At 37.6% G+C, this 16,810-nt stretch overlaps 1 protein-coding gene across 4 annotated transcripts in view; it reads left to right on the top strand.

Moving 5' to 3' along the window:
- LOC129779414 (GATA-binding factor A-like) overlaps positions 1-16,810 on the top strand; it is a 115,507-nt gene that overhangs the window by 85,939 nt on the left and 12,758 nt on the right. For all 4 annotated transcript variants that reach the window (XM_055786878.1, XM_055786876.1, XM_055786877.1 and 1 more), the window contains one exon: positions 5,384-5,697. In XM_055786878.1, coding sequence (XP_055642853.1) covers positions 5,466-5,697 — 232 coding nt within the window. In that variant the 5' untranslated portion in view covers positions 5,384-5,465. The remainder of the gene's footprint in view (positions 1-5,383; positions 5,698-16,810) is intronic.

Raw genomic sequence — 16,810 nt, forward strand, 5'->3', positions numbered from 1 at the left:
AGAACTTGTTAATACCAAAAGAGCCCCAATTCGCATGTGTTATAAATTTGTTCATGTTACGCTCTCGTATAATCAAAATTTTACTTCATATGCAACTGCACCTTCTATATATATTTATATTTGCAATTGTTCATCGGAACATATTGTTCAGACATTTTACTTTGGTATTGAATTGTTATTTTTTTTTCAAATGTATTCAAAGACTCGTGTCAATGAAGCGCCACACAGTCTGATTAGTGAATTGATCTGTTTACGTGTGCTTTGCTCTTCTCTCACAAACGCTATTACCCCATTTTTACACGTGGGTTTACCTATACTACTACAATGGATAGCTTCCACCTTCACCTTAATATTCTGTCCGACACTGTATATACAGGATTCGATTATATACAATGAAGAGAAATTGAAAACGGTGTATAATCAAGTCCGCCCTGTATTTTTTTTTTTTTATCTGTATTATAGTGATTTTCAACTCATTTGGCTGGTTCGTCACTTTTACTTCCATTTTTGGAAGAATGTCGGGAGTGAGAATTGAACTCGTGACCTTTAGCGTGAGAGGCATGGATGTTACCACTACGCCAGATCGCCTCCACAGTCCGCCCTGTATGTATTTGTTATCAAGATGAATTAATTAGTTTACATCACGTCGCAATCTAGTTTAACGTAGCTGATCATTAAACTCATTCGAAGATCTTTTTAAACAGAACTCGAAGTTGTTATCGTGAGAGACGCCGAAAATGGGAGGAGTTTTTTTGAAAACAATGATTGGGTTGAGAAGTTTCAGACACACGTTGTACTAATTGTAAATTTTCAGCAGTTGATGGTGACAACCTTGCTTCGTATACCAGGTCAGCTGCATAGAACAAAGAACAGAACACTACTCCAAGGAGCTAGAAGATGAACTTTAGCAAACCTTGCCAAGTGGGAGTATTGTTCAAAGTTCAATGAGCATAAATGTAAGGATCGTGATTGCGATAGATTCGACATGTTTTCACATAACAGTCGATTTCATTAGCATTGGGATTTTTTTCCTGCACGCAACGAAGGCGTCGTGAGCCTCGCATGTAAGGTTTGATTCGACGACGAGCTGTTCCTTTCAGAATATCCGTCGCTTTCGTCGCATCGTTCTTTTTTTTCGTGAGAAAATCTGTTTATTTCACACTAAAATGTAATCCCTTATTTGATTCATGCACACATGCAGTTTTTCCCAGTTTCGTATTCGTGAATGAAGAGCCGAATATCCGGATGCCTGATATCTCTGGCCTCGAATCATTACGGATATCCGGTATCCGGTATCCGGCCAAACTACTATCCGTTTCATCACTTCTTTGAACCCTTCCACTCACAACATCAAGTCTCACTTGATGTGAAATGACTGTGCCAGAACCTACAACACCGAATCTCACTCGTGGTGTACTTGTATACAGTAGCGTAGTGTGCGGACGGCAACCCGGCAGTTGCCGGGGGCGCAAGAATTTTCAATTGTATTTTTTTCCTCGTTTTATATTTCGTCTTTAAATTAAGTGAAAAACATCCATCATGAGTAGTTGCTTCTGTCCGTACATGATATCAATAACCTCTCTTTGATTTTCGCAAAATTGAAACACACAAATGCGTTGTTTTATAGTTATTGCTTAATAGTCTGGAAGGTAGAAAAATAATGAATTTTTGTGAATTTCTTTCGGATGCTAGGAATAAAGTGAAGTTCGGAAGTTCGAAGAAGAAGTTCGGAAGTTCGATGGTGAAGTTCGGGTATTTTGGTTATTGTTTAAGGTATATGTAGATGTATTTTTCATTTTTTCTAGTAAACGAATAATGATTCTTACGCTGTTGAGTTGTTCCAATAACAACTTTGTCATGTTTTCTTTAAAAAATACTTTATTAATGTTTAACTCGTAACATTTTTATGTATAAATCAACGCGATTTACATGTTTTGTATTTTTTTTTATTTAGAAACATGTCAAGAACATGTAAAACGCAAGAATTTACACACACAATGTTATGAGTCAAACATTATTTTTTAAGGAGTCTCCATAAAAAATGCCATGTATTCCAAAAACTATAGAACATAGAAAGTTAATGTCTTCCACAATAGTTCATATTTTAATAAGATCTAAGATCTAAGTTCATACAGGAAACGTTTACATTTGATGTATCAAAAGAGAAAAAATACAGATTTTGAACAATGGAAAAACTCTATTCAAATAAAATTACCACACACTATCACACTATCACAGTGAAAATGGGCCGTACAAGCACCGCAAATGCACCTCGCTCTGGAAGGTTAAAATCGTAAAGTAAAGTTACGAGAGTTAGCTAAGACCGTAGACATTTAAAAAGAGCGAGTGGGATACATTTTGCACGACATTTTGGACATGAAAAGCTGTCCACACGATGGGTGCCGCGTTTGCTGACCGTCGACCAAAAACAGCGGTGTGTTGATGATTTAACAGCCGGATTGGCGTTGTTGAAGCGTGATCGAGTGAACTTCTTTCGACGTTTTGTGACAATGGATGCCGAATGGCTGACAAGCCACGAAAGCCGACCAAGTGGCCAAAAGTCCAACGGTCGGCCGGTTTCAGCCTCCGTTTTTTGGGATGCACATGGCATAATCTTCATTGATTACCTGCAGAACAATTACCGGAGAGTATTATGCAGCATTATTGGACAACCTGAACGATGAAATAAAGAACAAACGGCCCCATATGACGAAAAAAAAGTTCTGTACCATCACGACAACGCTCCATCGCATACGTCCTTAAAAGCGATGGCCAAGTTGGATCAATTAAGATTGGGTTGCTCACCCACCATATTCTCCAGGCATGGCCCCCAGCGACTGTTATATGTTCCCAAACCTCAAGTGGTGGCTCCAGGAAAAAAGAGTCACATCGAATGAGGAAGTCATCGCAGAAACTGAAGCATATTTCGAAGACTTAGACGTTTCGAACTACAGAAGGGAATCGAAATGTTGGAAACTCGCTATACCAAGTGTATTGTCCTCGAAGGAAACTATGTTGAGGAATAAATACAGCTTTGCCCAAAACACGATTGTTTTCATTAAAAATCCCGGGAATTTTCAGCCCAGGTAGTAGCATCAGATTTTTCATTTACAACAAGAGACGAACTAACATCTATGAGAATGGATCAATTGGAGCAAGTTGCGTCAAATTTCGGACGGAAGTATTCTTCAGATGTTGAAAAACAAAGAAACTCATCTGGAAGTGTGTGGTGGAAGTGTTCAAGACGCAGATGAGGACTTATTCCCTGACCTGAACTCTTTGACACCTTTATGCATCTAGAAAATTATTCTCAGATATTTTCTCGAAGCATTTTATTCTTACATCGGGACGGCGCTACGAATTTTACTAACGATTCCAGTTAAAGTGGTATCGGGCGAACGCAGTTTCAGCAAGCTTAAATTGAATAAAAATGATCTGCGCTCTAAAATGAACCAAGCCCGATTCAATGGCTTGCCAATTCATTTCATCGAGAAAGAATCGCTAACACCTTGATTTAGATGCAATTGTGGATCATATTCGGCTAAAGCACGCAAGGCAAAAGTTTCACTAGAGGATAAGCGAAGCTGATATGATATTTCCAACCTTCTAAATACGTATAAATTGCTCAAAGTGAACATTGGTATAAGTGAGTTGTTTTCACAAAATATCACAATCTCAAGACTAGTGAAGAAATCGAAAAAAGTGGTACATTTCGGGACGCCATTTTAATAGTTTACCGGGGGCGCTATCAACTCCCACTACGCCGCTGCTTGTATATCATAGGGCGCTAGACGCTCAACGGAGTAGGGAAATTATTCAATTAGTGACCCATCGAAGCGTTTGCCTTTGGTCCGCTCTTTAGAAAATTAAATCGTCGGCTCAGAGGTTAAAATGTAGTGATGTGTATTCTAGCTGCATTTTAATATGTTAATTTCATACCTAGTCTCAAATTAACATGGTATCAAATGTATGGATGCGAATTCAGCATGTGTCTTGATTATCTCGATGATAGAGTGTGATTGTTCGTTGTGAGGATTCAGGAGAAATAGACTGAACTAGTATCAAGAATCTCGTATCCTTACCGATTTCTGTAGCAAACGATAATCAAACCAGGCTATTTTCGTTAATCACTCATGCAAGATAACCAAAGCACGCATCAAAACAAACTCAATTGTGGGGCCACCGCAGTGCAACCAGGGCGTGCAACAAATCTTCTATAGCGCCGATATCTTCATCTATTTCCAACATTTCTCCACGCTTCTCTTTCACAACAATTCCCACTTGTCATCGCCCGGAATAGCACAGGCGTAGAAGCGAAAGGTGTGAAACACGTGTCGGCTGTCAGCCGTCGCTTACAACAGGGAACAGCAATCTTTACGACAAAGATTTATCGATATGATAATTATCTCGTTGGGAACGTGCGGGGTTTAAGAATTCCGCCGAGAGATTAATCAACACCACACGCACACAAGAATGCCCACAGAAATACGAAATATTTTTTCCTCATTGCACTGTTCTCATCGACGACAATGACGACCACTGCTGTGGAATTTTTTAGTATCGAATTTCGGCAATTTGTACCTCTCAACGGTACAACTTGTTCCCTGAAGACTTTTCACTTTGATTAATAAGCATCTGTGTGGTCCCCGAAATCATATTTCACAGAAGATGACTATTTGTCTCAAACGAATTGTTGCTCAAACTAAAATATCTGTTGACCCGTAGAATTGTTATTCGCCTCCCGCTTCGCTGCACGATTTCCTGTTCCTACAGACGTTAGCTGCAATTCCCATATGTTACAAGCATTTTTCCACTATCAGTGAAACGAAAACAAAGCATTTAGTAACATCGTTTCGCGTCCCAGTGTCACGGAACGACGAACCCAGCCGTTAAACTACAGACCTGTTCACGGTAGAGTAGCTTCTTTTCCAGCTGCGCTAGACATCATAATTACCATCACTCATGTTGATATGCTGGTTGATGTGGTACATATTCCCTGTTACTACTAGCTGTTGAGCCACTTTACATTCCTACAGGCATTCTGGTCTGGTTTTGCCACATCACCGCAAGATAAGAACCACGAGCCGTGCTGTGTTCCTCCGATGTATGTATAGACAAAACATATGTGCAATTGTGATAAAACTGTGCACGAATTGGGTGATGGTGCGAATGAGTAATCGTTTTACAAAAGCGGGATGGACGGCTGAAACGCTACCAACTGAATGTGTCACCCCGAGCCAACTTTAAATTCAAAATAATAAAACTGTTGATGGACAATGCAATGTGTGGCAAAATTGATCGAAATGATTTCATCAACCCTCCGTTAACAGGTTGCATTCTCTAGACAAGTGACAACTTTTTCTTTTGTCCTCTTTATTTCCAGCATCGAAACATCGCCACAATCCGAGACACATCTCTCTATCGAACGAACCTAGATTACCTGCGGGAGCAACTTAGAGCGGATCATGTTTCACTCGACTGCGGCGGCCGCGTATTCCGACATGACAGCAGCTGCGGTAGCGACGGGTAATTCTGGTTCCTATCACCAATCGGCATCGGCGGCCGCAGCAGCAGCAGCAGCAGCCGCTGCCGCTAACGCCCCCGTCTATGTTCCCTCGAATCGCGCATTGACCCACTCGCAGTATGGACACGCAGCGAATTTCCCCGCACAAAATGGCTGGGCAACGGATGGTTTTGGTGAGTTTGCTTACTCAGCTTGGGCTGCTGATAACGAATGAATCAGTGTTTATTTTTGGGAGCATAAGATTGATTCTGTACTCTACTAGACAAAATGTATGACCTACAAGACCTGGTAGCATGTGTGTGTCAGTAGTACTGCTCTCTCTATTATCCTGACTCATACGATCTTCAGATTCAGATGAATTTGTTTAGAGTTTTTAAAAGCTGTGGTGGAATGCGTTACTCATTGTAACTTCTTTTATGTTCATTCTAAATTATATTCACATTTTTTTCCGATTTCTTTTTAATCGTCATCATCAGTTTCTAATTACCGAATACCAAGTTGACCTCAACGTTGCTTGTATACCCGAAATACACTGGCGCTTTCTGAGTCACCGTGCCTGGAAATGTTAAAATTTGATCATATTTGTTGTAAACCAGTTGATGAGCATTTCCATGATATACGGCTCGAAAGAACTTTTACATTCCTCGAATTCTTCTCGAAAAGTGCTAACGATCCTGAAGGATCTCCGTCTTTCCAAAGTAATATTATTTGTATCATATCAATACTTCAATGAGATTCCATTTCTCATATGACCCATTCCAGCGTGACTGTTCGACTCACTAAAAACAGGTTTTTTCTCGTTTTCATGTATAAATCACAGGATTTCCAAATAGTAAACGATTTTGAAGTGAAATTGAGAAAATTTCCTACAAGAATCTTCAGCTGGAGAATATTCTGCAGTTGAATTCGCTTGTTGCCAGCCCAATACTTTTGTGATGTGACAACACCTGTCTTTTTGCGGGTTCCGACTTTTGAACATCAATAGTTTATTTTCAGTTCCGTTTCAAAACATACAAATAAACTTTGTTGTATGATTTGTTAATGAAAGATGAACGTAGATTCCTGTATACTCAGTTTTTCAAAAAACTCGCAAGAACCTGCATTTTGACGGCAGGCATTTTGTTACGTGACAACGCGCTCTGTGCGAATAAACAGTCTCCACGTGGCGTGACAACGCTTCGTCAATCAATATACTATATCAAGATGTATTAAATAAGAATTTCATCGTATTGTAGCAACCTATATACTATTTTTTATGTTTTTTATCAATCTGAATATTTCTTACTTTCCTCTGAGATCTCTGAGGGGAAGATGGTCCTAACGCAACCGAGGGTCCTGAACCTACCATCCTTTGTATCCTAGGGTGCTTCCTACTGAATTTTAAATAGTGTCAAATGAAAGAAGTTATAACGCTGATAATTTGATAATATGGTGACTTTTTTCTGGCTCTCTTCATTCTAGCGTTTTAGCGCCATTTCACGTTTTCATTTCTTCAAAAACAGAGAAGAAATATGTTCGACCTGTGTGCAAAATGAGTTTTATGTTCTTTTAGATTGTGAAACATTGCGAAACAAGGCAATTTTAATTGTTCATGGTATGTTTATCTAAACAAGCTATATAAATTGAATCTACCTGTATACACGGTAAGTTTTTATTTGGGAAAAGTCGTGGTGGTCTCAAACCGACCTCCAGTTTTCATATCGTGATTGTTTAACACGTTCACTCTGGCGCTTGCCATCAATGAATAGCACAATTCTGATTCATCGAATGGCGCTCACTGTAGGAGGAACGCATTTGATTTTGCTATCAAAAACTTTTGATTAACCATTTGTATACATCCGCGCACATACCTGTGCAAGGGCGTTTATGTTTGCGTGTTGAAGATGACTTTGACTTTGACGTTGACTTTGATCGTTGATCGTTGATGTTTGAGAAAGCATTTGTGTGTGCACTTTCTTTGTATAACTCCACGCACGTCGCTCTAAGGCTAAGTTCTTTCCACTCAAACATTCCCCTTTATTCCGCGCGGCGAATGAGGTGAGATGGCTCAAGTCACTGCATTCCCGTAGGCGAATGGCGTGACTATAGTTTATCACTAGGTGAGATTTGAAGTCGTGTCCTCATATGTTATCGACTCGGGTATCAAAAAGATGTTGAAAAGTAAGGTAGCTTCCACAATGAAACGAGAAACTTTGCTATCTCACGTCACTCGCCGCGTGGAATAAGGGGGATTATCTTCCTCTCACTTCAATCCTATCTCTCACTATCAAACATTATTCTTTTTCATACTTCTTCGCGCACCCATGGATATACGCCAACATTACCGTTCACGATCGTATTGTGGGATTTCATGCCATTCCCGGTCTTTTATATCCGTTTTTAACGAACCGGAAGTCACCATCCTTGATTCCAAAATGGCATCGGAATACGATATTCGACTTCCGCTGATAAGCCCCTATCGCATGGGGTTTCCATATATTTTTAGCATTCAATAATACCATCAGCAAACCGGGAGTTGAAATAAGATTATATCTTATGTTATGGAATCTACGTTCATATATTGTTGATAAAACAAAGGAGAAAGATCATTTGTATGTTTTGAAACGGAACAGTAATTAATTAAATTAATAATTAATGTTCAACAGTCCGAAACAGCATAAAGTCAGGTGTTGCCATGTCCCAAAAGTATTTGACTGATAGCAAACCTATCTAACTATAAAATATTCTCCAACTGATGCTTGTTGGAAATTTTCCTAATTTTACTATAACACTGTTTAATTTTGTGTGCTTTATTCATGAAAACGCAAAAAAAAGTGTTTGTAGTGAGTCAAAATGTTGTTACGTCACACTGGAATGGATCGTATACTTTCCGTGACGTGACAACAACTTCTGGAGACTGTTGATACGCCTCTATTTGTGAACCGATCTCAATCAAATTTGGTGGGCTGTTGACCTTCATTGTTTGCTCAGAGAAACCTGAGTATAAAAATGTTTGAACCTATGTTCGTTTGATAAACTAAAAAAAGCTCTATTTTTGTGACGTGACAACGCTTCAAAATACCTGTTTTTCAAATGCTTGTTTCTCATAAATTACAAAATGAAACGTAGGTCTACCCACGGATCTTCAAACAAGCATTTAATCACCCATTCAATGGTATATAGACATTGAATTTTGGTTAATCATATGCAGAGATATCTCAAGAAACATAAAAATAGTGAAAACCTAGAATATTTTGAATATAATTATGTAGTTTTTTAAACTCGCCTTTCTCAAAGGTTGGTGCATAAAAATTAAATTTGTTACAAAAAATTTATGATATAACTAGTGCTTATTCAAATAACGTTCTCAATTTTCTTCTAAAACTAGATTTGAAATTTGGTTCTCTGGTGCATAACCTCATGGAATGGGTCATATGCATTTTAAGTGATAATTCCAAAAACACAAATTTCTTCAAGTCGAAAGAATTTAAATAAATTCAAAACCAAAATACCCGTCCGGAAGAGAAATCCGGTGTTGGGTCTTAAGGTGCGATTCCACTTGAACAACAAAGAATGACAAGCCACACCGATCCGAAGGCTAACAAATCACCGAATTAGGATTATTGTTATGTGTTTCTAGAGAGTTTTGTGAACATTTAAACCATATTGAAGTTTTAAAATGAAGCACGGACGTAAGTTTGACGTAGGACTGTGATTGTTAGGAACAATTGTTTTTTATGTGATTCTTTTCATTGTTCAGAAATCTGTTATTTTAACTCTTTTGTGACACATAACAAGGTAGAAGTGACGAATCTACGTAAAGTTTAAAATAATAAGCGAATAAAATGATGATGTTGGTTTTTTTTTTGATTTGAGATTCACTTGAATTTTTTTAGAAAAATCAAACTTTTTCTTCAAATAGCCCGGTTTCAAGTATACTTCCTACGCAGAATGGTTAAAGAATTATCATTTTTCATTATTTCATAGATAACACATGAAGAATGGCTTGGTATAAATGTTGTAATTTACATTTTTTTCACTAGGCAAACGGTGGGTGGCAAATGTTGCGCTTCAAATACTGCAGATCTTTCTGGTGTCGGCCGAACAGAATCCCCTGCATCATCAATTATATCAATCAACTTAATATGATATTGATTGCATCACCATTATCCACAGCATTAGCTTCTAAAAAATGTCCAGAAGTTAGTACTCATAACTTATATGCATTATCAAAAATAAAAACTTCGAAGATTATCTATGAATTTGGTATAATCGCGTTTTGAATCCTTTGTAAATATACACAAATCTAACTTTTTTACCATTTCCTGACGCTATTTAATGGTTAAAATGAATTTAAATATGAATTAATGAAAATAATCACGACCCTAATAAAGCTTTTAAGCGCACATAAATACAAACATCATCACTTTTGTGGCTTTGAACTCTAATGTAGGTGTCGCATAAGCTGATGCAGCTTCGCGTAGATTCGCCAATAGTAGACGAACAATATTGGATCGATGAACAAAAATAATATACCGTCATTGATTACATTGAATATGGAGTTTATGGGGAAGAAACAAAGACATGTTGAACACGCTTACGATTTCGTGATATTTTGAGGCAAAGTACACATGAAATCAGAAAGCTGATTTATTTTTAATGAATAGCTGTGGTACTGTACGTTCTTTCCATTGTTTTATTCTTATTATTAGTCATCGGTAAGAGTAGCTTTTTCGGTGAAATAATTCGTTTGCAGGCTATATTTCTCGTTACACACACTGACACTGTGGTCCATACCAATATCATCTGGGTATCGTTGAGACAATGATTTTCTGAAGTAATGATTTTCTAGGGAATTGAAGCCATCTTACTAACCCACTCCACCATCGCCCTTATTCCTACACATTGACTGAATGTCTAATAGGACTGAATGTCTGATAGGACGAATTATTGGACACGATTTTGTGTTGCGTACACTTTCACAGGAACCACGCTGGAAGAAAAAAATGCATAATATATGATTAACCTTTGCATTCGCTCGCAAAACATACCTCTTTTAATCGATAAATTGCTCACTTGTTATACTATTTCCACTGTTGATATCTCAAGTAAAAAAATTGCTGGATAAGTTGATCGTCCAATGATATATATTCTAACATATGGTCGGTATTAAGTCAGAGCGGACCAAGTCGCAAAATTGAAAATTTCGAGTTATTCATTACATTTGGTTAAGCATTATGTGTAGATACCACATTTATCAGATTTATCAGATAACGGATCGAAATTGTTATGATTGATCAACGAAAATCCCTCATAGTATGCAGTCAGAGCGGACCATGTACCATGTTCCCTTACTCACGTACAGATTCGGGGTGCTGAAGTAGACAAAAACCGATTTAGAAGCCATTGAAAGAACAATGAGAGTAACGTTCACTAAGCATCACATGCACCATCTAAAGTCGTCCATAGATAGATTCATCTTGCCACGTGTTGAAGGAGGAAGAGGTGTCATTGACATCAAAGCGCTTTGCGTTTCCCAGATCCTGCAGTTGCAGAGATACTTCGAAGAAAGTCAGATCCGTCACGATATCTATAGCGCTGTTTGTGAGACGGACCACGGATTCAGTGCTCTGCATCTGACGCAGGAGCGGTTCGAGCTAAGCTACAATTTGGAGACTACTGAGGAAAAAAATAACGTCGTGGAAGCAAAAAGAACATCATGGGACGCACCCCCATCGTTTAGAGCAAGCGCAAATCAACAAAACATGATCGAACACGTGGCTGGTGCGAGGTGAACTCTTTCCTGAGACTGAAGGGTTTATGGTAGCCAGCCAGGACCGGATAATAGCGACCAAAAACTACCGGAAGTACATCTTGCACGAAAACGTTGTCAACTGTTGCAGAAAGTACAATAAAGTAGGAGAGACCATTGAACACGTCATAGCCGGCTGTGGGGCGCTAGCCGAATCAGCTTATCTCAATCGTCATAACTCGGTTGCCAAGATTGCTCAACAACAGTTAGCATCAAAACGCAACTTGGTAAATCAGTTGGTACCCTACTACAAGTATATTCCGGATCCAATTTTGGAAAATAGCTGCTACAAGTTGTACTGGGAACGCGAGATTATTACGGATGTCCGAATACCAGCTAATCGCCCTGATATTGTAGTCTACGATAAAAATAAGAAAGAAGTGCTGATAATAGACATTGCAATACCGTTAGACCCCAATCTACAATCTACGTTTGCTGCCAAGATAACTAAGTATCACGACTTGGCAGAAGAACTAAAACAAATGTGGCATTTGAAAGGCATCCGTATTATACCAGTAGTGATCTTTGCTACTGGTTTAGTTCCACACTCGCTCATGCAGTTATTGGAGGAGCCGCAAGTAATAGAGCAGCTTGCGGTTATGCAAAAAGCGGTGATTCTTGGAACGTGTAACATAGTGCGACGGTTCCTGAATCACCAAAATTAGAACACGATGATTGTGCAGACACTATTATAAAGAGAAAAAAAGAAAAAAAAAAAGATACCACAGAGCCAAATCCCCCTTTGGCATTTAAGAAGCCCGGGGGTAGGTGAATATTCCAGCTCAATGCTGAGAAGTGCCATAACTCTATATAATAATAATAATAAGAAGCGGGCTGTTCAAACCGCTTTCTTCCAATGATCGTTTTTTTTCCGTACACTACAACCGAACAAAGGAACAACTGATGTTGAAAATATCCCCAGAGAGGGGTTTCCGAGGTCAGTATGGTTCCAAAATGTCATCCATGCCGTTCTTGAATGCGTTCGGAGCAATCCTCTTCGCAAACAAAAGCGTCTAAATAAACGTTCCCAAGCGCAGCATAGGACGTATTTTGCGTGAAGAAGTACATCATGGTGCGTACAGGCAACGTGCAAACCATTTGTAGACTCCATTTTGTTCTCGAGCCACTCTTAAAAGACTGACAGAACTTAAGGCTATACTAGGTATAACCTTAGCACGTTCTGTTTAAAGAACACAAATCAAGATATTGCTTTATGAGAGACAGGGTGTTTGTTGCATTGGTGCGAAAATGATAGGTCCAACATCAGAAATAAGTCATGTTTCTGGTAAAGATTGTTTTGTCAAAACCAAAATTCACAAGTTATCTAAGGCACGTTTCAAGGATGGTCCTGAAGCATGAATGATAATCAATCGAAATATGTTACAACCAAAAATCATAAATGACACACACTTACAATGAAATAAATTCATTCATTCGTCAGTTAATCATTTTGCGGCGAACATAGTGCTTCATGCTGAGATTTCGTCGAAATAAATGAATATAAAAACTTGGATGGTATAGTTTTGATTTTTCATGTTTTAACGTTTGTTAATAACATTTATTAATTTCCACTAACAACTGAACAACGTGTAAAACAAGGTGAAGTTTCAATGTTTGTAGATGTGAAGCTGTAGTTGGTGCACCGCACAATTTACGAAACAATTTTGCTTTCTCGCTCCAAAAGTTCTCAATTTGTATATGATATCAGTTGCGTGATGTCAACTGGCTACTAAGATCATGCGATTAATGCTGCTGGAGATTCAAGATCTGAATTATATATATACCATTCTGAATCATATTTCGGACGCCTAATGCGTATGATGCAGAAAACAGATCTCAACTTTATGCACAGGTATTGTTTGGTTGATATTTTTAATAAATTAGTTCAATATGCTTTTAAGCTTTCTACTTTGGTACCTATTTGATTGAAAACATAAATAAATCATTGAATAAAGTGCTTTTCAAATCAAACGAATAAGAATCAAACTTTGGACACCATTTATAGAAAAATCAAATTTCGGACAGATTGAATTCAAATTTCGGACACTTTATTTTGCATTTTTTGAACGAAAATTACCGTTCTGTATCATACTTCGGACAACATCATATTTCGGACACTTTGTTCTAATATCTTGAAATGTTTAATGCACTGATGATATTACTATAAAATTAATATCACAATTGCTTCTTTAGAGTAATCCCTTGGTTTCATTTGAATTGTAATTGAATTGAATTGTAATTGGAACTACATTTGAATTGTAACATAATCGGCAAAAATCTATCAACACTACTCACTATCGTATGTGTTTGACATTTCCTTAGCGTGAGCACGTAGTATTTACCCGTTCATCAATAGTTAAATTTCTTCCGTGTTTCATCAGTTCTCACCATCGTTAACAGTTTACTGTGATTGCTTGGTAAGTGTTTCGCAGTTGACTATAAAACATAATCAAGTGTAATGTAATTTTCGTCCAAAAAATTACAGAATAAAGTGTCCGAAATTTGTATTCAATCTGTCCGAAATTTGATTCAGTGTCCGAAGTTTGATTTTTATTCGCTTCATTTGAAAAGCATTTTATTCGATGATTTTTTTATATTTTCAATCAAATAGGTACCAAAGTAGAAAACTTAAAAGCATATTGAATTAATTTATTAAAAATATCAATCAAATAATACCTGTGCATAAAATTTTGACCTGTTTTCTGCATCATATGTCTTAAGCGTCCGAAATATGATTCAGAACGGTACAATACACTTGATTATATTTTATAGTCAACTGCGAAACACTTACCAAGCAATCACAGTAACCTGATAACGATGATGAGAACTGATGAAACACGAGAGAAATTGAAATATTGATGAAGGGGTAAATTCTACGTGCACACGCTAAGAAAATGTCAAACACAAACGATAATGAGTGGATTTTGGATTTTGGATTGTTTTTTTTCCTACTAAGGTAAATGATTTTGGTTTGTCCAGTCGAAAATATGATCCTGGTTTGCCCACTTTTTTGAATGCTCTAATTCAGCGCTCCTGTGTCAAATAAGGCCTTCGAATGTTTCGAAACATATAAATGAAATTGCTTTTTACATGATTTATAGTAGTTTGATAGTATATTTTTACGAAATCACATGTTTTAAAGGATTATAAAATACACCTTCTATTTGTGTCAATGCAACTTTTAATCGATCACCAGATGATTATTTGGCACGTATTCAGACCTTTTCTGGATTACAACACTTATAAATATTGTAAACATTATGCTTGCTCACCATTTGTATAGGAATTACCTAGCTAAACCATTAAATTAACGCATTTTGATGAACTCAATTCTGATCATGAGTTGTATAATTCAATAATGTTGTTTTGTCCACATGATTTCTATGGCAACCGCTTGGCGCGCTGCAGTTTGTTTATGTTTGTTTATGGTGTGCTTCGCGCATAGCAGAAGTATGGTTTTTCTGTGTTGATTGTGTTGAGGTGAACACTTCTAAAATGCCCAAGAAAAGGCAATATTCTGAAGAAAGCCTAAATTATGAATGAATCAATATGATGACAGTAAACTCAAGCAATGATAAATGCAATATCTAATTGTGAATTCAAACGTTTTCATTCAAAAATGGAGATTTCTAAAACCGGACAAACCATGATAATTTTTTTGGGCAAACCATGATCAGAGGTGGTCAAACCATGATCATAATTCTTCTTTAAGGAAAATCGTTAAAAAACATAAAAATTTGAATAATTTCAACACCTTATGGTAGTATTAGCAACTAGAGACTTGGGGCTTTTCAACAAACCCAAACTCGTATCGATTATGTGTGATTTTCATGAAGAAAAATCGATTTGCATTTACTAGTTGCGTAAAAACACCCCAAATTGGACAAACCAAGATCATTTACCCTACGTAATAATTCAAATGTAATTCTCAAACGAAGTAATAGTGAGAGGGATTACGCTAAAGAAGCAATTGTGATATTGATTTTATCGTTATATCATTAGTGCATTACGCATTTCAAGATATTAGAACAAAGTGTCCGAAATATGATTCAGAACGGTACACTCGTTTGGAAAGTCCATGTAGAAATAAGAACTACTTAATTGTTTGGGTTAAACCTTTTATATTTTTCAACATAGTCGCGAAACAAATAGTAGCCCGACGGAGCCGAGTTCGGAAAAAAGAAGAGGAAATTGAAACGAGTTTGAACCCTATTTCCATTAATTTTTCGACCACAACTGCTGGTGCGTTTTCGTGATGGAAAAAAATCACTCAACTTCCTCAATTCATTTGTCAAACACAAACAATTATTTTCCAATAATAATTGATGTTAGTTCCACATTATTTTCCTAGAAAGAAAATAGAAATGGTTGCCCGTGACACTGACATTTAAATAGTATCAAACGAGTATTTATTGTTGAAACTAAGCAGTAAATGTAATGTCGAAAAACTAAAAGGGTGGTGTTCTAGACACGACCACATTGTTGACTTATTGCCGGCGAGAACAAACATCAAAATTTAGGAATGAACCTCTTTAGTACAAATATTCGCGAACACTGACAAGGACCGATAAATAAATGCTTGCAGTGTGTAAGGGACGCGAGCGATTCGCTAAACAATTAAAAGCTAATTTGAGATTGAGATTATCAAATTGATTCTTAGCAGCAACATGTACTGTTGATTATTTGCTGTCTAGAGCTACACTAAAACAATGAATTTATTTTACCACCAACAAAGCTTTCACCTCTGGGAAAAACTTTCTTCGCATCCGGCTTCAAATGCGCTGTACTTTGACGCCACTTTCAACCCGGAAACAATGCACAAAAATAGAAGGATGGATCGGAAAAGAAAAAGACGCTTTCCAAATGGCCTTTCTCAATCGATTTTAGTTTAGTTTCCTTTTTCAAGACCAAAAAGGGAATAATTTCACCAATTAGTATGAATAAGACAAAAATCAGACTGATTGCAGAATATTGACTGCCCCCAAAGATTTAAAGGGTGTGTCACATCAAATTGCATCACGGAAAAAACGCTGTAGAAATTCACCTAGTAGACCGATCCTTTTGAAAATTTTAAACAGTAAAATAAAAACTATTAAACAACTTTTGGCATTTTCTTTTTATTCATACTTCGAGCCCAAGCCCGTATGCTCGCACCTTCCTCTTTACCCCGTCCATAAGGTTCTGTACAACGTCAGGTTGTAGTTTTTTTTGAACAGAAATCTATTTTCTCTTGAAGTCCGCCTCCGATTTGACAACTTTTGGGTTCTTCCGGAGGGCCTGCTTCATAATCGCCCAATATTTCTCTATTGGGCGAAGCTCCGGCACGTTGGGCGGGTTCATTTCCTTTGGCACGAAGGTGACCCCGTTGGCTTCGTACCACTCCAACACGTCCTTTGAATAGTGGCACGAAGCGAGATCCGGCCAGAAGATGGTCGGGCCCTCGTGCTGCTTCAATAGTGGTAGTAAGCGCTTCTGTAGGCACTCCTTAAGGTAAA

This window comes from Toxorhynchites rutilus, chromosome 3 (assembly GCF_029784135.1).
Source record: "Toxorhynchites rutilus septentrionalis strain SRP chromosome 3, ASM2978413v1, whole genome shotgun sequence".
In the NCBI taxonomy this organism is placed as follows: domain Eukaryota; kingdom Metazoa; phylum Arthropoda; class Insecta; order Diptera; family Culicidae; genus Toxorhynchites; species Toxorhynchites rutilus.